Consider the following 23,134-nt stretch of genomic DNA (forward strand, 5'->3'; position numbering starts at 1 on the left):
CTTTACCTATGGAATCGTACCTGTAGCAGAAGAGATCCATGAGGCATAACTATTCGGAGGCAGTACTTCCTGGCAGGATCCCATCGCGAGATGCAGTATACCTCCTGCATGCAACTGTACGACAACGGGTGCTCTAATAAGCCGGAGGGCTGAAACAAGAAAAAAAACTATGAGCACACATTTTTATTCATACACTTTGTAATCAAGAACCAAACTGTCAAATACTCTTTTATTTGGTTGTGTGGAAAACTAAAAATTAAAGGTTAAGGTTAATCAATTACGCAGCCAATAAATTATAAACAGGCAAATTAAAAAGAATTTCTGAATCACAGTTATGTACAAATAAAGGTATTATATGTACTATAAGATACCAATACTATTAGGTAAGTATAGGCATTAGGCAGTATAAAAATGAACTTTAAACATAAACAAATTATTCAGTTTAAATTGATTATACCTATTCATGGTCATTTACCACAACAAATTGTGTTTTGTGTTCCAAATTTTTTGTTTGTGGATCAGAAAGAGTTTTAGCTCTTTAGGTAATAATGAGGAGTACCTAGAAAGCGTCATGCATTGTAATGCTAATTGTAGAAAGTGGTTTACTATCGACGCGTCTCACAACATTACGCTAACACGACTTGTAGAAACTAGAAACTACAGATTTCAGTAGTTTTAGGAGAGCTTGAGCCGATGACACCGTTGAATTTTCTTGGGGTGTCGTAAAACCTGAATAAGGGACTACTTACATACGTTGACATATTATATTGACAGAGGCCGACAGCGCTCTCTGGCGATCTTCAAAACTTTTTTTAATGGTATAAGCCGGTAAACGAGTGCACGGATCACCTGATGGTAAGCAATTGCCGCCGCCCATGGGTACTCGAAACACTAAAGGCGTTACAAGTGCGTTGCCGGCCTTTTGGGGTTAGGAATTTAAGGGTTGTTGGAGAATCGTGGATTGGGAAGATTGGGAAGGGGTGAACTGAACTGAACCTCTTTTGTAGTTTCAATCACTTCATGCTTAACACATTAAACGCCATGGGGGACAAATGTAACCGGCGCTAGCGGATGATTTCCCTTCAACAGATTTTAGTTGGCAGCCAGTCTTAATTGACGTCTAGAGGAATTTTAATGGAATTCTTGATACCATGAATTATTATTAATAATTATCCCTATTCATGTTTTACCTATTCGTTGATAAAATTATAAGTATTGAATTATTCCCCTCATAAAACATTCCTACGGTTCCTATAGTTTACCGTAAACTAACAGGAAACGTTAACCTTTGTACTAGAACTTAATTGAAGTACAAATTAATTAATTGTTGAAGATTTCTGTGCGTATACTCGTACACGCAAAGCTGACTCACTCTTCCACTAATATGATAAAATGGATTCATACCGATGACTCTTCCCTGTTACTGCCCAAAGTAAACATTGCAAATTTTGTTTACCATTGTTTCGTTAGTCAATGTACAAAATTAAGTCTTTGATATATAAAATAACTAGCTTTCCGCCCGCGGCTTCACATGCGTTTATAAAGGAATTAGGGGCAGATTTCCAAAACAAAATGATACACGATTTTTTTGTAAGTCGCAAATAATCCACATATAAATTTTTAGCATTCTAGCTTGAAAATTGCGGAGTGTTTCATACAAGATTGTACCCCCCATTTTAGCAAACAAGCAAACAGATCACCTGATGGTAAGCGATTAGCACCGTCCATGGCAAACACACATATTTCATATAAAATATTTCAAAGAAAAGTTATATTTTTTCATCATTTTATAGAAAATCTTCGTAGCTTTACGAGTGCCTATCTAAAATTTTATTGATTTGTTTATTTTTGGTTATTACAGATACGTTTTCATTACGCTTACAGCGATGATATAAACTGAAATTTTTATTTCCTCAAAATACGTAATATTGTTACTAATTATCAATAAACATTGTCACGTTCAAGGTATGTGGATTACGAGCGCAATACACCAAATATTCTGATTACTTTAAAAATAAATCTGCATTTCGTGTCGTGCGTAAACACGATGCACCTGCTACGCCGATACGTGCATAAATATTCAACATTAGTGTTCGATAGACTGTTTAGTGCTGTAAATAGCTGGCAACCTATTTTCGTGGCTTGTAGAATCGGTGGGGGAATTGGGTCAGGTGAAGGGAAGGGCGCAGTGATCGCTTTGTGAAGAATACTTGGTAGGCGGGGCAGTGTACTGCGATGTATGACGTGGCGGAGCAATGCCCCTGCGCGAGTGGCACCGGGCCCGCGGCCGCGGCGCTTCGTGACGTCACGGCTACTCACTACCCTCACTTGCCCCCGCCGTACACACTGATATTGTCTCCTCTCAGCTGACTTACACGTCACCTCGCATCCAAGGTTTATCACCCTTTCAAGGTATATGGGGAATTTAAACTGCGAACATCTAATGTTACAAAGCAGCTAGTTCCTTGAGACAGTTATATGTTACAGTTATAAAGGAAACCATTTTGTTTTACTGGTAACTGCATATAATAAGTGATATCATTTCAGGTTTCATTATGGTCAGCTTCTAATTTAAAAAATATCAGAACTGCAGTGATTCACTCCGACACATATTCCTGAAAATGTTATCAGAATTGATATCTACGGGTTTTATCATTGTTTTTGTTTTCAGCAAAATTCATGAATGACTCCTTCATGTCTACCATTACTGAAATGTGCATATTTATATTGAGTGCTGATACAATATTGTGGTTAACAGAGTATGTAAAGACACTGTGAGGCCTACCAGCCACACTGAGTCACGTTTTAAGTAATGATCCCATAGAAATCTAATTTAAGTAATGATGTGAGCTCACCTGATTCGAATAACAATACGATTCAATACATTACATAGTACACAATGATCTAACGAAGGCTACTGGACGTCATTGTCCTATATAAATGCGATCACACAAATAATACATTATAGGAAAAATGCAATAATAATATTATCATACAAAACCGCACAAAATACAATGAATGTACTTTAATTAATCCATATATCATGATTAATCCATGTATCATACATGTATAATTATATAAAAATGGAAAAGAATAATATAATTAGAATTACCAATTAATGTAATGATGTAAACGACCGCGCCTTTGACGTCAGTGTTTATTATTTATTTTGTCAAAGTAATTAATAGGTAGGTAATGTAAAAAAATAATTGAAACGTGTTTTTCACTATTAATTAATTAATATTATGATATTAAATTAGCTCTTGTTGCGGACAGAGTGGGTAACAAAAAAATAGGTATTCTATTTTGCAAGTATGACGTCAAAAGCATATTAATGACAAATGCGATAGTAACTAAATAATGTACGCGTGTAAAAATAACAGTTACTTTGGATGGTTCCCGAATAGTTTTATACGTGGGTTACATTTACATGTGGAGTTACTTCCCTGTGCCAGTATCTTGAGTTTAATTACTCTATAGTCTGTAGTAACTGTTTGCAGCGTTAGCGTCGTAACGTCAATTTTCCCTAGCAACCTTTTCCTAATCCAAGTTTTCATAAATATACCAAAATCTATTTATTTTTTAAATTATAAAATTACTGTTGATAAGCACCTACTTAATATTATTTGGAAATATTTTGTTTTACGAAAAATTATATTATAGTAAAAGCACGCAGCGTGAAATTGTGCTGGGTATAAGTTCGCCTTCTCTCTATTGCATTGAAATCATCACATTCTTATCGTGTATAACATAGGTAACTGGTGAAAACTGGACGTTACACCTCTGTCTACCCTTTTGAGGATTAAATTCTCTCTTCAGATTGAAAGATTTCTGGATGTTCACTGTTTTCAGTGATTCCTGCTTATCTACTGAAAATGGCTACGAAGCCACGTTGGGCTTCAGGATACAATATTGTGGTAAACAAACCAAGCGGAGGGTTATAGTAAACAATTCTTCAGAATTCAGAGCAGAACAAAATATGAGGAAAACTGAAGAAACTTTCTCATGTTTTTGACATTCTCTTCGTGGCTTAATAATGACTTATTCTTAGCCGCAACCGCATTATACCTAAATGAGGGGAAAGGGCTACTTATGAGGCAGTATTTTATGAATAGAAATTATAATTATGTGACTTTTACATGACATAAGCTATGTTTGTTGTTTTGAAACTTACTTCACATTACATAAATAAAGTTGGAATAATGCCTATTATTATTTTAGTGGCTTATTAAAAATATATTAAAGAATTGGAGGAGGCCTATGTTCAGCGGTGGACGTCCTATAGCTGACATGGCTTATTAAGAATTGCAAACCCAGAGACCCTTGTCCATAATGGACGTTACCTTTCCATCGAATGCAAAACCTGAAATCGGTTCGTACGATCTGAGTTATAGCGTCAGGAAGGAAAACTTATTTTTATATAATAGTACTAAAATAATATTTTTTACAAAAATAAGATACATCTGGAAAACCCAGAACGCAAACTTTTAGTGTTATGACATATCGAGTTATACATATTTTTAAATAAAACAAATGATAACCGGCAACTGTTCAGTCTCTTTGAGGTCTGATATACAAATAACTGTGATAACTTATGACGTGAGCAACTGTTGCCACGTTTTGCTTTGCTTTGAACAAGTGATAATAAGATGTGGTCACGTGATGGCTTTCGCTTCGAGACTACGAGACTAACGCCACGACTACGGGAGACTCGCCTAATTACTCGTACATTCCACCGCGCGGCCAGCGACCGAATGAATACAGGCGGTTGGACACGTACTCCTGTGTCGTATTACAATTATTTTATCAATCCATTTTTCGCATACTGGGATTTCCATAAATCCAATACCGGTCGCCAACGCCCCTTTATGATGTCACATTTTTAAAAACTAGCGCCTCCGTTACCCATATTTTACCTGCATTACCAATTACAATGTGAGGTAAAACTATTTATTCTGTGGTAAAACATTGTTTACGCTTTGAACTCGAAATGACGTTCGTGTACTCCACTTGTATTGTAATCGGTAGCGTCTATTTTCACTAATAATAAATCTTCTATTTTTAAAAACTATTTAAGTGTTGATCCATACAAATATAGAGCGAGGGAAAACCAAATGCGTTTTTAATACATTGTAGTTTATAGAACGTAGTAGCCTTTTGAGAGTGATAAGGGATTTTAGTAAGGTTACCTGTACGAATAGAGTTTAAAATCGATTGTGCAGTGTAATTTAACTGTGTATTGGAAGGACGAAGCGTGCTTAGTTTAGATTTAACAACGCACGTCACAAAACTGTTATTGCCTATTGTTTCTCGAACGACTTTATCGAATCTATTGCGAAGTTCTTATTGAAACGTTGAGCGTCAACATCATTTCTTAATACACTTTATGAAGTAAAATGTAATTATTGACAATCAATTTCCTTAATGGAATAGGGCTTTGTAATAGCAGACTGACGATGGAAGCAAAATGTTTAGTCTATGCGACCGACCCTTGACATTAGCGTGGAGCTCACGAGTCTGACAAGTCCTCTATCACTGCAGACAAATGGGAAATGCAGATATTTGTCTTTTGTGCTGCAAGATATACCTACATACTTTTTTAAAGACAAAATGGTACTAATCGCAACTGCGACTGAAATAGTTTTTCTTTTTGTAACGTAGGTAGATAGATAAACTAGTTCTTTTTTATCTTTCCTCATTACGAACTTAGATACGTATTTATTTTCCGATAGCTAAATTATATCAAGTCCAGATAAAAATACTAGGTGTTTCCAAAACACGAATGTCTCCGAATGTCACCGGAGTGGGAAAATTGGTCGTCATTAATCATTTGGCAAAGTGATTTTTCTTGTACGCGCATCAAAGACACGGTGGCCTCAACGATTCAGATGCGTTAGCGCATCAACGGGACACGGAAGTTTAATGCAGATATGTTACATGACACGACCTCTTAACACACAAATAAGGAATATAATATTGATATTAATACGAACGTTGATAACAGTGTAGATAACTTTCACTTGTTTTTCATTGATTTACATTACTTCCTGTAGGTACGTTCCGTTTCAGTACCTATACCATGAGTTACTAGTTTAAACTTATAACTATATAAACTTATATAATATTGGTATATCCTATAAATGTTTTCCAAATGACTGCTACTATGTCATACATACATACATAACCTCACGTCTGTCTCACATGGAAGTAGGTAGAGGTGGTATGACAACGTCAATTGCTACGAATCTTACCTACCTCTTTTGCTTCATCAACAGTCATCAGTCTTTTCACGTATGTACGTCTGTAAGGGTACGGTACCTTTAATTTGGCCCTTCTTAATATATCGCCAATCTGGTCGCTATATGTCCGTCTAGGCCGCCATTCATATCCGCCTTGCATATTTCTTTCATTATGCTATTTTATACACAATTCCATACACAAAACTATACATAGTACAAGATTAAATACAATTTAAATAGATACATTAACAAAAGCGAACTAATCGCTTGAAGCAGACAGCTGGTATACTGCAGATCTCCTAACACGTCTGTACTGCTACATTTATGGAGCAGATAATAACTCCTGAATACCCAAAAGGCTAACGATTAACATTGAATTTGGATACCAAATGCAAATGTGTTCTGCGTACGCATGACGTCAAGAGAGAACTGTTTTCAACACCTAAAGCCGTTTATGTAGGTAAATGTAAACATTTGTGTTTTCTTTCTCTCAAGCAAGTTTCATTCCGAGATATTCTATCAAGATATTTGAGAGGCACATGTGATGCGTGGAGCATCGGTTACAATGCATCGCTGTGCATTACATAATGCTGTGAACTATCGAACATATCGGTAGCCGGACGTTTAATATAAAAGTTGTGACGCACGAACGCTCTCTTATCTACGATTGACCTCGTTGAAGGGTTCGGGCCGAAGCTGCAATCTAATTTAAACACGATACGTCATAATAGTGATTATTTTTATTAATGATCGAAACTATGAGGTATTTGGGTTATTTAAACTATAGTTGAGCAAGTTAAATGTGGGAGAGCCATGCTTCGGCACGAATGGGCCGGCTCGACCGTAGTGATACCACGGCCTCATAGAAAACCGACGTGAAACAACGCTTGCGTTGTGTCGTTGTGTGAGTGAGGTTACCGGAGGCCCAATAACCTCCCTTCTCAATTTTCCCAATCCCCGATTCCCCAACAACCCTTAAATTCCTAACCCCCAAAAGGCCGGCAACGCACTTGTAACGTCTTTGGTGTTTCGGGTGTTCATGGGCGGCGACAATTGCTTACCATCAGGTGATCCGTCTGCTCGTTTACCGGCTTATACCATTAAAAAAGCACGGAAATATTGTATTATTACAGTGCAATGTAACTATTGATTTTCTTGCTTCATGACTGATTGTTTCAACAAATGCAAAGGAAAACAAAACAGTGACGGTTTTAGTGATCTAGTTAGAAGCATCATCAAAATGTTGTTGTTTAAGATTCTGGTTGAAATGTTTACTTTGCGGAGCGTATTTGTAAATAGCACTCTAATATTGATTGCAAACAACGTTATCAGACGAGGCAACATATAGCCACGAGTATGTACCGACGTTATTATAGAGAACAATGAACACTTACGCCATATACATTGTACCTATACTTAGTGCAAATATGTGTTATTTTAGTTGTAGGCTTAAGTGGATGAGTCCTGATGTTCGATAGCTGATAACACTGATGGTTATCAAACAAAGATAAAGAAAGGTGTGGGTGTTTATTTCAGACGCCATTAACGAAAATGATTAATTATCTATTCTATGTAATGTCTAAAGGAAAAGCGTATAATTCGTATCGTACTACAAAGTTTATTTTAATTATTGTCAATCACTATTCGTAGTTTCAATGATAATTACTAAGAACCGACGTCATTAGAAATGAAATGACTAATCAATTACTCGTATGTTGATTGAAGAATTCTTATCACTGAAATATCAGCAAAACATGTTCGTGTGTTTCAAAGAAAACGTATTTTTGTTTGTGTAGTATTTATACGACGGATTATCCGGTTTACCTACGGACTTGTTATCCTTATCAAGACAAGTGTAGGACTCCTAGACACTTGCCATGAATTAGATATCGAAATTTTAAGTCACACGAAAATAATCACTACATAGTATAAAACAAAGTCGCTTTCTCTGTCCCTATTTCTCTTTGTATGCTTAAGTCTTTAAAACTACGCAACGGATTTTAATGCGGTTTTTTAAAAAAAAGAAATATTCAAGAGGAAGCTTTATATGTATAAAACATGCATAATATATCACCATTGCACCCAAGCGAAGCAGGGGCGGGTCGCTAGTATACCTATAAATACCTAACTTTCTTTTCATTGATTTGGGATTTTCTACTATTTCTGATTCATGGTAAGTGTATTTGTATTATGTGTTTTCCAGCTAAGTTGGTTTTTTCATGTATATAAATATAAATTTGATTGTAAAGTCTATTTTAAAATGGGATAACAAAATCCTCAATTAGTACAAATTTATTATTTCTGTCTGGGTTAAACCATACCACCAGGAATACACAATGTCCCTAGTACCTACGGAAACTAATTAATTTTATCAAATAGGTATTACGTAGAACAAAAGACATGTATAAAGTTGAAATCACATTTTAAATCGTTATAGTAAAATTACTTTTTACGCATCATTGTTAAAATTACAGAAAATAGGTATTCGTGCGTAGGAAAATAATCAATTTTCTTTCAGTTTTCCTAGTGTGAAATTTCCGTGAAGAATAAATATGTTTGTTCGAGATTAGAATATCCTTGATACAGTAAGTACTACAAAAACGTTGCTTTTTGTTTTTCCAAATATACAGTGAATAACACTGGTTATTGAGATGTTTTCACTAGTTTCTGGAACTATTGAGGATAATCTAAAACACGATACGCTCGTTTTTAATTTGTTTGCTATCCAAATATTTTGGAATGAACTCTACTATACTTCGTTGGTACAATAAATATTTGCAGCTGGCCGTATGAAAACTGTCAAAATGTTTTTATTTTACTTTTTTGTTAATCCCGATCGAGTTTCGCAGTCAACTTGTAAATAATATGGAACATAAATAGAAGAAAGTATCGGAAAATCTTAAGTAGAAATTACTCATAACTGTTTTTCCGTTTCAGTGAATAAACATGAAAATACTGCGTTACGCTACAATATTATCATATTCTGATGTCACATGCAAACGTTACAGAAATGTAACGATTAAAATTTCTTAATTATTACGCATAAATACATCGGATGAGTAATCGTTGACGTATATTATATGTTTATACAGATGCGAAGAAGATTACAAGCTATTTAAACACGATATTCGATTGTTATAAACTATGCATGATAATGTTACGACCGCCTACTGTACCTAGAAAAGCTACAAAATTCGTTTATAGCACAAATATTAGTAGTATCTTACGTCAAAGCAATTAGATGTAATGGTCGAACGACACGCTCATAAAAATTGTACTCAATTAGGTAAATATTTGAGGCACAGTTTGGTCATTAAACCTCGCTGCGATATCATAGGCCTATTGTGGTCAGACAGTCCACTTGGCCGTGTTTAAAGTTCGCTAGGAAAAAAACAAGCTACGAATACTTGTGATGCTGCCACTTTTGAATAAAATAAATGAAAAATGACAGTCCGAACTACTGATAAAAATAGATTGTCATAAATATGAAATACACTGAACAAAATATACGACATATTATTTCAGGGACAATGTTTGACATCAGAATGACGTGGTCGTTACGTAACCATCATTTGGAATTCGTTTCCCTAGTCCCAAGTGCGCAAGTGTACATATTTGTAAACAGAAAACTTTGACTTACCGTTTTAGAAATAATGTGTTGTTCCTCCAGGCATAGCACGTGTGTTTCCCATCGCCTTAGGAATTTGGCTGCTAGTATCTTGTCCACTACAGTTCTGGTGTGTTGGAAGCAGCATACCCTGAGGGATCCCTCGGAAGCCAGCTTGTACCGAGGGCCGGGGGGTGGCGCTGGCGTGCCAGCATTATTGGCAGAGTCTAGTCCTGCATTATCAGCACAGCACTCCGGACTTGAGCCCTAGAAAGAAAAATAAACACTATTAATAAAAATGAAACAAATTATAGTCTTCAGAAGTACCTCAGTAGTTAAACTTTATTGTAAGAATTTAAAGTTTTGCGTCAATAGGTACAGTCGTAAACGAAAAGAAAAAACAAAATATAATGAGCTGCATTATTAAAAATATGTGACGCAAATAAAAACAGTGTTAACGAGACAAGTTGGCGAACTTCTATAACAATGTTTGTTCCACGTACAACTACTGCGGGTAAAAAAAAACGACTGAAAATGATTGAAAATTATTACTATCTAAATATCTAGTGATTTTAGCCTAATAATATCTAGTGATTTTAGCCTAATCTGTAATAATTTTAAAGTTAATTAAAGCAGTATAAAAGTCTTATTAATTCGTATAGATATAAATAAAAGGCTCAGTATTAATATTTCAGTCTGTCTGAAAAATTTTTTTTAGGTTATTGCGAAGGCTGGGCACCGTGTCGCGGGTTTGATTCTCGCACGAAGCAACTCTTTGTGTGATCAACAAATTGTTGTTCCGGGTCTAGGTAAACGGACTCACGACACAAGAGAAAATCAGAAGACCAGGTTTTTTTTTTAAAAAAAAAGGAAAATAATATATACGGAACAATTTCCTCTAACTCTTTTAACTACAATAATTTATCGGAAGAAAAAACTAATTTTTACTAACATTTGGACATTGTATCGGAAAAATGCAGACTCACTAGAGTGAAAGATAATCATGAGTAATATGATTATCCCAATAAAAAGATTATCTGGTAATACAATCACAACATAGCTTTGTACTTAGAATGCTCTGGAACTATTGGCATATATAAAAATAATGTTAAATATACGAAAAAATAACGTCACGCCTTTTATCCCCGAAGGGGTAGGCAAAGGTGCACATTACGGCACGCAATGCCGCTATACAATGTACTCCCACTTTTCACCATTTGTGTTATAAGTCCCATGTAATAAAGGGTGAGCATATTGCCATATACTGAGCACAATTCCAGACTCCGTGCTACCACTGAGAAATTTTCGAAAATCCGAAAAACGCCCTTAATACTTTGCCCGAATCGGGAATCGAACCCCAGACCCTCTTGACCGGCAGTCGCACTTGCAACCACTCGACCAACGAGGCAGCAGTATACAATTATATCATTAATACTTAGCTAAGCTAATAAAGTACTGGGGTTATATAGGTTTAATGCTCTTATTTTTATACACATTACAAGCTATTAAACGCGTACACCGATGTTTTTGATTGCAGCGCTTCGTAAATACATAGATACTGTTAATTATTTTATTTATATATAAAAACTATGACGTCTGATACGACCTTGTACTTTAATTTAAATGGAGATAAGAGTAGTTTAACGGAGTTCTATATATATAAATGTTTAAATAGATGTATAACATTGGTTCACAATGTTATATTCATCAACACTAGTGTATCCTACTAAACAGTCATATAATACATTCTATTAATTTATATATAAGTATATTTAAATAAGGTATTTTATAATAATATGTATATAAATATTTTAAATTTAACCACAAACAGAACTATAAAACAAAACAATAAGATATAACATTCAAACTATGTATGTATACTTTTGTTGGACATTAGGCTAGAATAAATAAGTCACACCTTATAAGTTTTTCACTAACACTAACATTAGAACTTAAGACGGGATATTTACCATGTTTATTTATATCTATGAGTTTCCGATATTTCGGCACTGTTGCAAGCGCCATGATCACGGATGAAGTTCATCCGTAGTGATAGAGTTCATCCGTAAGTCATACCTTGTACCTTTTAATAAATAAATATTAATTCGGACTTTCTCCATTTATTCGCAGATATATTTGGCCATTATATCAGGTTGTCGGGTTATCTACAATTTATTAATAGCGTTATACAATAAAACCGAATGCTGTATAAAAGCGAGCGTGCGGTGGGAATCAATCTGCGCTAAAATTAGATATTGTTACAACCACCTTTATTTCATATTGGTTTCTTTTTACACTGAAATAACAGAATTGAGTCCTTTTATTTGAATAAGTAATGCTTTTTAGTCCCACACTCAACACAATGTATAAATTTATAAATAAATTAATTAAATCTTGAGGAATACTTATTTTAAACATTTCAGAAATATATTAAACTTTTGCTTTTCTCATAAGTCGTTAAAAGGAAGAATCTCATCTAGAATCCTTCTACATAATATTTCACCTTGATGTGTTTGTTATTCACATTTTATTAGGACACCATGGTTACTTGTACTTTAAGGTTGCACTAACAAAATGTGTTCACTTGTATAAATATTTATCTGTAGTGTACTTTCATCCTAGTAACGCATGACGTCAAATAGCAGGTAAAATAAGAAGGAAGAAAGGGGATCTACGGTAAACTAGTTGTTGACGACTAATATAAATATATTAGTCACATATGGGGTCTGGAGAAACCTGGGGAAATCATCTCTGAACGCACTATGGTTTCGCCACTAGTTGTATCACGCTTGTGTCCCAATGAAACAGGACCTATGCCCAGATATTGACTAATTTTATACGTGATTTATGATGAAATAAAACATCGTGAGGAAATCTGGATTTATAATTTCAAATGAGAAGTTTAAAATCGCCAATCTGCATTGAGCAAGCGTAGTGATTAATGGTCAATACTTCTACTTGAGAGAAGAGGTTTGTTCAGCAGCGGGCACTTATAGGCTGTTTTAGATGATTTGCGATTTAATTCTGTTATTAATCATATAAATATGTAAAGTATATGTATCAATCGGTCATTTTAATTATAAGAGAAATAATAACAATACTTTGAGGTTATACCAGAGCATTTACCTTGAAAATATATGTATTATTAGTGCCTATTCATTTTAAAAATAAAACTGACGTTACAGGAATAGAGTTCAGTTACTATGGGATAAGTTAAAACAGGTATGTGGCAGTGGGTTTAGGTAATTTTCATTCCTGTATAATACATATATTTATTTATGATACCATTATATGAGCAATATCCTTTTAAATAATGGAACAATTAATGAGCTTTGACGTCATATATAAGTATTTAGGTCTACCTACATTATGTTATGTACTTATGTGGCACAATGTGTATTGTATTCATATCTATATATAAAAATATTTTCTATTTTCCGTTCTTGGTTTGCCTACATGGGATTTCAAAGATTTTTGTGGAGTAGCTACTGCTGGACTATTCCGTAATTGTCCATTCGAAATAATTATTCGAAATTAGTTCGATTGCGGTTCGCCACGTCATTGGATGTGAGAATAATCTCTACCAATGAAGAACGAGAATGCCATCGAGCTCACTTCGAATGTTTCGATAGTTATTATATTAGATCTTTTGGAAGCATTAACTATTAAGCTTAGCTATGACTATTACTAAAAATGATTAAATAAAAAAACGCAATATAATGGTCTCCTGTCTTTCTAACGCTGCTGTTATGACGGAATGCCTCGTGCGGTTGCTATTTAGATTCCCGAGTTCCTCAGCGCTCGTAATTCCATATAGACCCATTAATCTATAATGCCATAAATCTGGATCTGTTGTTGCGAATGTTTACACTACACTTTTAGCCTACTAGTCGGAGCGTACAGCCCAAAACAACAAATTTCTTTGTGTGCGTAGCTCAGATAATACGAATAAATGAGATCTTTTAACTTTACGCAACTCTCCTTCATATTTCTTTGTTATAGAGGCTGAAAAGACTGTAAAATAAGAATAATACGGACGTATATATTTCTGCCAATTTTTATTATTTTTCTACACATAGGTAAGCTATAACTATTTCTATTACAGTAAAATCTTTGCATTTTAAGTGCTCGCCTTGCTTTTACTGGCACTTTCGTCGAAATAACGCCTCGATAAAAGCTGATATAATACGCAGGTATAAACACGATGTGTGTGGTCTCCCCCCATATTGCTATTATAGTAACGACAATAAAACTCTGTCTAAGGTATTTACTGACATTTTAGTGCTCATAAGTGCCTACTTTGAAACCGCGTACTATTCAAGGAATCTCACGAAATAATTTCTACTAGGTCTTTGTTACCAAAACCGAATACACGAAACTGAAATCCAAAAGCGACGTTTAATCTGTTATTATAAATTTAAATACAAAGGATTACACGAAGACAATTTTTAACTCGTCTCCATTTTCAATTTACATAAAATTTTAATTGAACTTTTCTTATTTATTACGTTCATTCTGAACGTAGCAACTCGGCACAAGGCCTCTGCGTCGACGTCAATCCGTTCGTTTGAATCAATTATGTTTATTAGACTGAGCATAAGTCGTACTGATATTATGAATGTCATTCCGAAGAAGGTAACGTGACCTAAAATTATATCTTTGATTGTTGGTATCTTATCTGGTGCATTATCTGAGTGCAGAGTGGGTCGGTGGTGCTGGCGCATGTCATGACCCAAATAGTGGTCGGTGTTCGGTGACGTCATTGCGAAAATTTGGGTCATGAGGGCGCGGATACCGAGGCACCGCGCTCTACTCCGCTTGAGGAGATCGACCCGAATGGAGAACAGCAGCGACGCTTCAGCGCGTACACCCAGCTCTCACAATGTACCCACGACACTAATATCTTCCGTCTGCAATATCAGCTGAAGGGCTATTTTAGTTGGCTGTGCTTTGAATCTGCATTAAGGTCAATGTCAGTGTATCATTTTGATATACATTTCGTAATTGCCGCACCTGGGTTGGCAAAACTGCACCCAGTGCGCTCTGATAGGATATTATGTCGTCATCTTACATCACACCAAAAGGTAAAGTATTCCGGGCAAAAAAATAAACTTTTTTCTGCCTCAGTAACTTACCTACAATGTTATTATTAGGTACGAACAAACGACATTATTTTGTCAGACAACTTGATAACAGTGACGTAGTTCTTAACGTTCTTTACTCAATACTTTAATCATATGATTTGAATTTCAAAGATATCAAAATTCGGAGAATAATATTAAAATGTCAGTTTTGTAAAATCATCCGATATTTTGGTTCGCAGCTACTTAAGTGGAAAAAAACGCATCCCGTATACAGTCTTTACTGAAGAATATTATAATGGCGATCTTTAAACTGATTTAACCTTCGCTCCACGGAGCCCAATCACTTTATGTCAATTACTCTGTACTTAGTACCTCCTGTACGTGTCCAATACTAATTGTAACGGCAAACATGGTCAAACACACATTACACCGAGTTAATATAGATAAGAATCATTCTTTGGCTGGTGTTAATCCGTCTGTTGTTTGGTTTGGTTGGTTGTAAGCTAGCACAGAGCCGTTTGGGCTTGACTGTTTTATGGGGCCCTGCGACCACAATATAATTACGTACAGTGCCGGCGCAAGGGCCACTGACACCCCGGGCGAAAATATTGTGGCGCCCACTTGAGGGAAGCAATATCAAGTGTTAGTAGTAGTTTTTCATTTTATTGGCGCCCCCCAGAATTTGTCGCCCTGGGCCATCGGCCCATGTCACCCCCCACCCTAACGCCGGCACTGATTACGTATATTATTTCAATAAGCAGAACCTAAATTAACTGAAAATTACAGTTTCAATTCAAGTAAATTAATAAATGTGAAAAGTTCTACTAATTTCGAGTCACAGAGGGACTCATCATCATGAGCAGCGTGCGCAGACGCCAATTTAGTCAATTTAGTATGTCTCACGATAGTTATTTTGAAGACAATCTAAACCATAAGTTTCCATTTTTATTGTAAACATTTATTTTCGATAAGTAACGCTAATTGTTAGCGCAGTTAATAAAACAGGTTGTGTTTTTATATTCCTGGGGCCCAACAATGCCATAGGTAAAGCCGCCCCTGGAGCCCGCATGTAAGATTATCCTCAGCTACTATTACTTAGTTGTATTCAGTATCAAGTCCTTAGAATTTAAAATATAGTGTGTTACCTTCTACGCGAAGGTTGAAAAGTGTGAGGTTAATAAAATTCGAGGTTATGTCTAATCTTATTTAAAACAGATTCTGACGTTGACAATGAAATGCAATGAGCATCGGTATCCTCCTGAATAAACTTGTAAACGACTTTTTGTTATGTGTGCAATTTTGCAATGGATATAAAACTCTTTATAATAGGTAAATTTTGGGAACCAAAAGTGCGTCGATCGATAATATTTAGTACTGAAAATTTGACACTCCCACAAATAAAATTTCAAACCAAGTTATAACCAATCGAAAATTGAAAACAGTACTATTTGCTTAATCCGAAAATCGAATAGTATTTGAGGTTTAAAACGATTTCTATTTTCGGACTACGTAATATTTTTTAAGCCATACCATACATCTGCATGGATTTAATAAAGAGTATATACTTGTTTATTTGCATTGAAAAAGCTCCGGAACTACTGGAACTGCTCGAATAATTCTTTTTTATATAATAAATAAAAATAGTTTATTTGTAAAAACAGATTATGGTATTTATAAAATGTGATTGGAACCTCCTTTTAAGCAAAATATGTCTGTGTGAGGAGACTCCGCTCTTTCACAACAAGACGTGCATAATAAACTTGTATGAATACAAATATTGCTTATTCTAATTTAATTAGGTACTCTAGATTAGTTACATAATTTAATATCAACAATGTAATCAAAGGTAAGTATGTAGTATGTAGCCAGATGGGCAGACGATATTAGTTCCATCTTCCACGTACATTACACGGACGCAACCACAGAAGGAATCGCACCACGCATAGCAGTTGCATGCAAGTTTTAATTTAGACTTCGTAAATCACTAGAACATCAACGGAAACTGATTTCTAATCGCACAAATCTTATTACTTAAGCTAATGTGCACCGCTTCTTCCCTTACTCATGTAATAATTACAACACAAAGTCAACACATGTCTGAACGTCCGTGAACTCATTTTTTTACAGCTACTCACTGTTACTCATTACGACTATCACGTAATACTAATTAGAATTGCATCCACACCTTCATGACGTCCAAGGGATTTGCAGGCAGGCAGGATAATTTGTACTTGTATACAACACAAATGTGAATCATTGTTGTTTACCATGAATATTCAAAATGGTTTTCTAATGAACAGCTGAATTTGTCATCGGTTAATGGTGGTACGATATTTACTCGGAAGTATGGATCGCCTGTTCATTCAATTTACTGTTAGAGGAAACTACCAGAGGCTATAGAAGTCCGAATTTAAGACAGGAACAATGATAAACCGAATTCCGTTAGTTTATAATTTAGTCACAGTTTTTTAATTATTTACAGTAAGGTACCAAGGTATTGACACCTTCTTTAATTTTAAACTATCCTAAAAATAGTAACATACCGTAACGTCACGCTTTTTATCCCCGAAGGGGTGGGCAGAGGTGCATATTACGGCAAAATAGTGTCCAAATATTTTGGTTTATAACTTTAGCAGTTAACAGAAGCTACTAAATACCTCTTTAACTAGTCATAGATATAAACAATGGTTTGTAAAAAATCGATATTCATGCTATGAGCAGCCTTGAAAGTAACGACTGGTATTCGTATCACCACAATTTTGTGTAGTTGTGACATTTTACATTTAGTAAAACCACTATGGTATAGGACTGCCTCGCTGGTTGAGCTGTCGCAAGTGCGATTATTGGGCAAAGGGGTTTCGAGCTCGATTTCCGGGTCGGGCAAAGAATTACTGGACTTTTTTTGGATTTTCGAAAAATGTTCAGTACCTAATAGCACGGAGTTTGGATTCGTGTCCAGTTTATGGCAATAGGCTCATCCCCTATTACCTGGGACTTATAAAACATATGATGAAAAGTGCCATAATATGTATCTCTGTCTTCCCATTCTGGGATAAAAGAAGGCGTGACCATACCAGTATGTTATAGGTATGTGGAGTTGTTTTCCCTATTGTCATATACGTAGTATGTAGGTATATGGGTATGTAATGTACCTACTTTGTTTATTAGAATATGTCAAATATAATAATAATAATATTGTACGTACGTGCACATAGCACGTAGTTAAAAAACAATTGTTATTGGCTATATGTAGTACTTTAAATATTACAAAACACAGTACCTAAGCATGAAGGAAAGATCATGGATAAGTCTTTTCCATCTTTCATTTTTTTTTCAGATATGAGAAGAGAATACTTCGTCACACGGAAATGTAACAGAGGATTATCCAAACTGCATTATAATTACTTTAATCATTTCCACAAAATTGTTTAAAATTTTGATAATAAACTAATTAGGTAAGTGCTTTGCTGACGTATAATAAATTAAAAATCAATTAATAAAAATCGTCACAACAGATTAAACGCTTTAACATAAATCCTAAATATACATATTAAAACTAAGGCTTATTTAAGAACAAATATACAAGTCCCGTTACTCGTCTCAGTATCGACCTGCTTTCAGGAAGGAATAACTTTAATTAATTATCTGCGAACATTCAGTAGGCCACTGAAGCGAGGATCCGATGAGATCTAGTTTAGTGACCTACTTGTTTCTGTATAAACATTATTATTTGCAGGGTTCCACAATCTCTTTCTCTAAGCCTAAAACATATACTATCTACGTAAATTGTCTTAGCTTGAACTCTTTTTGGTATACATATAAGCTTAGCGAGACCTGCCTTACGTACTTTATACCTGAGCTTACCTACGTTTGAGGAAAAACAAACATTAATTACGAAGATATTATGAAAAAATATACAAGAATTCAAAATTACAAATAAACAGTTAGCTCCCACTAGACCACAGGTACCACAGACGCATATTGTGGTTTACATTGACCGTTTCTTAGGAACACTTGGTTAGGATCAATTGTTTATTAAAATAACTGAACTGTTGTCAAGGTGCGTAACAAAGTGACTTTTGTTTAGCATGAGAAAAAACATAATTAAATGTTGAATAAAAAGTGTTGGAGTTCTATTGTTGTACAGATTTGTGACGTAAAGTGACTGGTCAAGATTAAAGTGAGTTGTTGGGTTGAACCAATCGATATAGCACGCGGGGCACGCTAGTTGGTCTGGCGGCGCACGGCGTGCGGGTCATGAAGTGCCGGCGTGCCCGGCGTGCCCGCTATACTATACTATACAAGTATACATATATGACTTATACCCAGTCTGCTCTACCAACTGTCGTCCCACTCAGCGAGGGGTGAAGGACTAGCGTAATTAAACAACGCTTGTTTAATGAAACCACTTCTCGTGCCCGCTTTATACGATTTTAGATGCTATGTCGTATTTAGAAAAATTGTATTGTCATTCCATTGATTTTTCCTGTGTTTGGTGGAAATATCAATGTTTGTATTGTATAAATAGTTTAGTTTTCCGTGGTTATAATTAAGAGGACTGTGATAATATTTTTGTCTGTTGCTGTTGCGGTAGCAAAGTTTCAGGCAAATGTTAGTTTTCATTCTAGACTTTGCGTTTGATATATTGCTTTGCAGATATAAGTATTTAATACTTTGTAAGCTACTGAAGAAGCAGCCATTAACTTACGTACTTATAAATATTATGTGGTTTACATGCTCTATCTCAAACAATTTCAACCTTTTCTTGAACACATAACGTAAAGTCGTAATAACAAAGTCGCACCATTTCGAAAGGATCTAAATTCTTTAGCATCGCATTACTTTATTTGCACATTTGATAATATAATTCACAATAAACAATACATAATATTTGAACAATGAAATAACGAGAAACGAAATTTACGTAAATGAGGATAACAAGGCGGAGCTTGTGATGTCACTTATAACAACAGTAGATGCATTGATTAGGGGCAGAAAGGTGCGAAAGGAGCATTCGGTATTTTTGCAATACTATCTATCAAATATTTGCGGGATTCAGGGCAGCAACAAGTATACATGCAGGCAACAAGTATTTTACAGCATTTTCCATCGTTCAGCCTACCTTTCGGTAACTTTTAAAGGGTTGTTAGCTTTCTTACGTAGGTATAGCCACTTTAATATACTACTATTTAATAAGTATGTATGTAGGTACATCGCACATCGACGGCTAATAAGTGGCCATTGCTGACCAAAGGCCTCTCCTCACACAGAAGGTTTGAGCATTAATCATCATGCTTGCTAAATGCGGGTCATTGCTCAGTGCGGCTCAATAAGTATAAAGACAAATGAAATGAACTAAACAAAATGCAACTCATACCTGCATAATGCAAGTCAACCGTAGCGGTCACCAATCAATTTTCTGTCTTATAGAAGGAAAATTAAAATCACTTTTACACTACAGCCGATAAAAAGCACAATTATTTTGATTAAACCACGAATGGTAAACCGACACCACGTGCATACGAAAACTCTATGAGAAGGAAATTACTAATACTTATAGAATAACAAATAAATCGCATTTATTATCAACTGAGATAAAACGGTACCTGTGTCATAGCTATGTTGTTAAAGATAAGATACTTGGTTGAACGAGAATCATCAAAATTGCCGCTATTAGCCAAGGAATGATGGATCATCAGTATTTATTTGGCTTGACATTATCTTAACTTGTCTATTTCCTTACGTATGCCGTTGTCTGAGACCACGTTGTGGGCCGTATGTTACTTACATCGAAACAGCTGTACCAGCAATGGCTGTTGATGCATAAATAACTGGCGACGCTCTCGTGACGTCAACACTTGATTTATACAGCAATGTTCTTACTTTAATGACGTACATTTATGGGTGAAAGGCTATAGGATATGCTCAAGATACTGTTTATTGCTGCCTAACGGCTTGAAAAATGTTTTTCTTTCATCAAATCTCACTGCAGTAAATGATGTTACGGTCCTTTAGCCGAAATGAAATTTAAAACTTTTTAATTACAAAAAGGATTTAATGTGTACATAAATCTTGACTGACGTGTATGAAACACATCAAATAATGATAATGTAAATAAATCAAGGAAACAGCAAAACATAAGAACGGTTTTTGTTCTGACAAGTTGTTTTGGGCAGTCAAACTCTGAACTGAAAGATTTCAAAGGATATTTCCTGTCAAAGCTATAAATAAAAATACTATTTTTAAAGATTTAATAAATTAAAATTGAAGCACCCCATAAAAAAGGTTGTTAATAAAAGAAGTTGTAATACATAGTTTCTTTGACGTTAATAATGTTGCTGCTTGATATAAATCTCCATAGACAGGTGTAATGATTGCCAACAGAAGTGAATAATTATAAACATTAAATTCCTAAGGTACCAATGTTTACTTATTCAAACGTTTACTTACGTCAGATTTCGTAATAAGACAAGCCCACAAAATATGAACCATAGGTGTCAGTAAACAGTGTGTTCAATAATATCTGTGTGTTACGTTACAACCTGGCTTCGCGATGCGGTTGAGAGAAACCGCGAAAAATGAACCGAGCTACCATTGCGACTGCATATACATTTACTACATAAGTATCAACATTTAGCTTAGAGACAACTGATGACAACATCATTCAACAACTCATTCTTAAAGCAGTGCATCAAATAAGCGACCAGACTTAATTCACACACGACTAGGTATTTAACAATTCATGGCACGATCGTTAAATTTTGATTTATGTAGAAAAATGCTTTGTTTTCGACGAAGTGCGTGCGTCTTCGGAACGCAAATACTGGCGGCTTGTGTACGTACATAGGTGTTATGTAAATAATCAGCCTCCGCGCGGAACATATATGACTTTTGATAAGAACGTTTACAGGTAGTATTTTGTTCAGCCGCCAGTAAATAATATACGATGTTACGTGATAAGGAATTGTGAAGACTTACAAAATATTCTGCGGAGCTCTGGTCTGCCAGCGAGGGCGAGAGTAGACAGCCTGGAGAGGGTGGTGCGGTAGCCGCTGGGGGCGGCGGCGCTAGCGACAGCAGTTCGCCTGCCGACGCTGACATGCTGCCGGCCGCCGCCAGGCTGCGGAGCCGGTCCGCCAGGTCCGTGTGTCCAGAGTTACACACCTTGCTGATGTTGCTCTCTTTTTCATCTTTAGAACTTAGATTGTTTATTATCCGCGGCCGGCGTAACTTCCTCGACGCAGCACGCCACCGCCTCAGCCGGCAAGCCGCATTGTTCAACACTTCTTCTGTTTCACGGCTTTGTTGTAACTCCTCTTCAGAATGCGTGGCATCGTCTCCATCTACCTGCTCATCTATGAAAGGTAGAGTCTGCGATAACGCGGATGGAGACGGTTCTCCATCACTGAGTGCTGTGCTCGATGGGGTCAAGAAATCCCTCAGAGCAAAAGCGATCTCCTGGTCAGCATTGAGTCCCACCGGCGCGTTATTCGGAATTTGTTCGGCTGACATATACCGACTCTCATCGATTTTGCCATCTTTGGCATCAGTCTTCAAGGCACCATTTTCATTAGAATTCAGATCCACATTAATTTCTTGATTGTAAGAAGGCATTTTGAAAAATCGGCAATTAATAAAATTCATTTGTAATTATTCTAATGCCGCATCGGCACTGAGGGTTTACTTAAAATAAATTGAGCTTAAATTTCACGATCTGAATATCTGGTTGGGGCGATTCTGATTCCGGCATTCATAGAAACCAAAACATAACATAGGCAACAATCCGAACATTTTTATCATAAACTCCAACGATACACTAAATTAAACTTTTATATCTACTGCAGATTTAAAACAGGCACGGGTTATTAGGTTTGTCTCGTAATGTTAACTGCAACACACTGAACTAAAATTTAATTTATTTAATAAAAGGGTATCACTCGAATATGTCATAATTAAAACTCGCGGCAATAATATTTTTTTAGTTGGGATTGCATTCACAATCAGCCTCGAATTACACAAGCAGTGTACGCAAACTGAGTCGAGCACTACTGGCTGGCGCTATCATTCTAAGCTATACATATACTATACGTGACGTTCTATAAAGACAGCACGCCTCTTGTTTGTATTGACGACGTATTGCCCGGCTTGCGCAGAGCGAACATTGCCGGTGGCGCCACGCAGCGGATTCATGACGTACTTTTACA

General features: G+C 35.8%; 1 protein-coding gene across 1 annotated transcript in view; it reads right to left on the reverse strand.

The window, feature by feature from the left end:
* Positions 1 to 23,042, reverse strand: part of LOC118272697 (C-Maf-inducing protein) — a 30,570-nt gene extending 7,528 nt beyond the window's left edge. The window contains exons 1-3 of the mRNA XM_035589344.2: positions 21,909 to 23,042; positions 9,880 to 10,113; positions 21 to 149 (exon numbers count right to left, since the gene is read on the reverse strand). Of these exons, the coding sequence (XP_035445237.1) occupies positions 21 to 149; positions 9,880 to 10,113; positions 21,909 to 22,574 (1,029 nt within the window). The 5' untranslated portion in view covers positions 22,575 to 23,042. The remainder of the gene's footprint in view (positions 1 to 20; positions 150 to 9,879; positions 10,114 to 21,908) is intronic.
* Positions 23,043 to 23,134: the final 92 nt, after the last annotated feature.

This window comes from Spodoptera frugiperda, chromosome 15, assembly GCF_023101765.2.
Source record: "Spodoptera frugiperda isolate SF20-4 chromosome 15, AGI-APGP_CSIRO_Sfru_2.0, whole genome shotgun sequence".
Lineage (NCBI taxonomy): Eukaryota > Metazoa > Arthropoda > Insecta > Lepidoptera > Noctuidae > Spodoptera > Spodoptera frugiperda.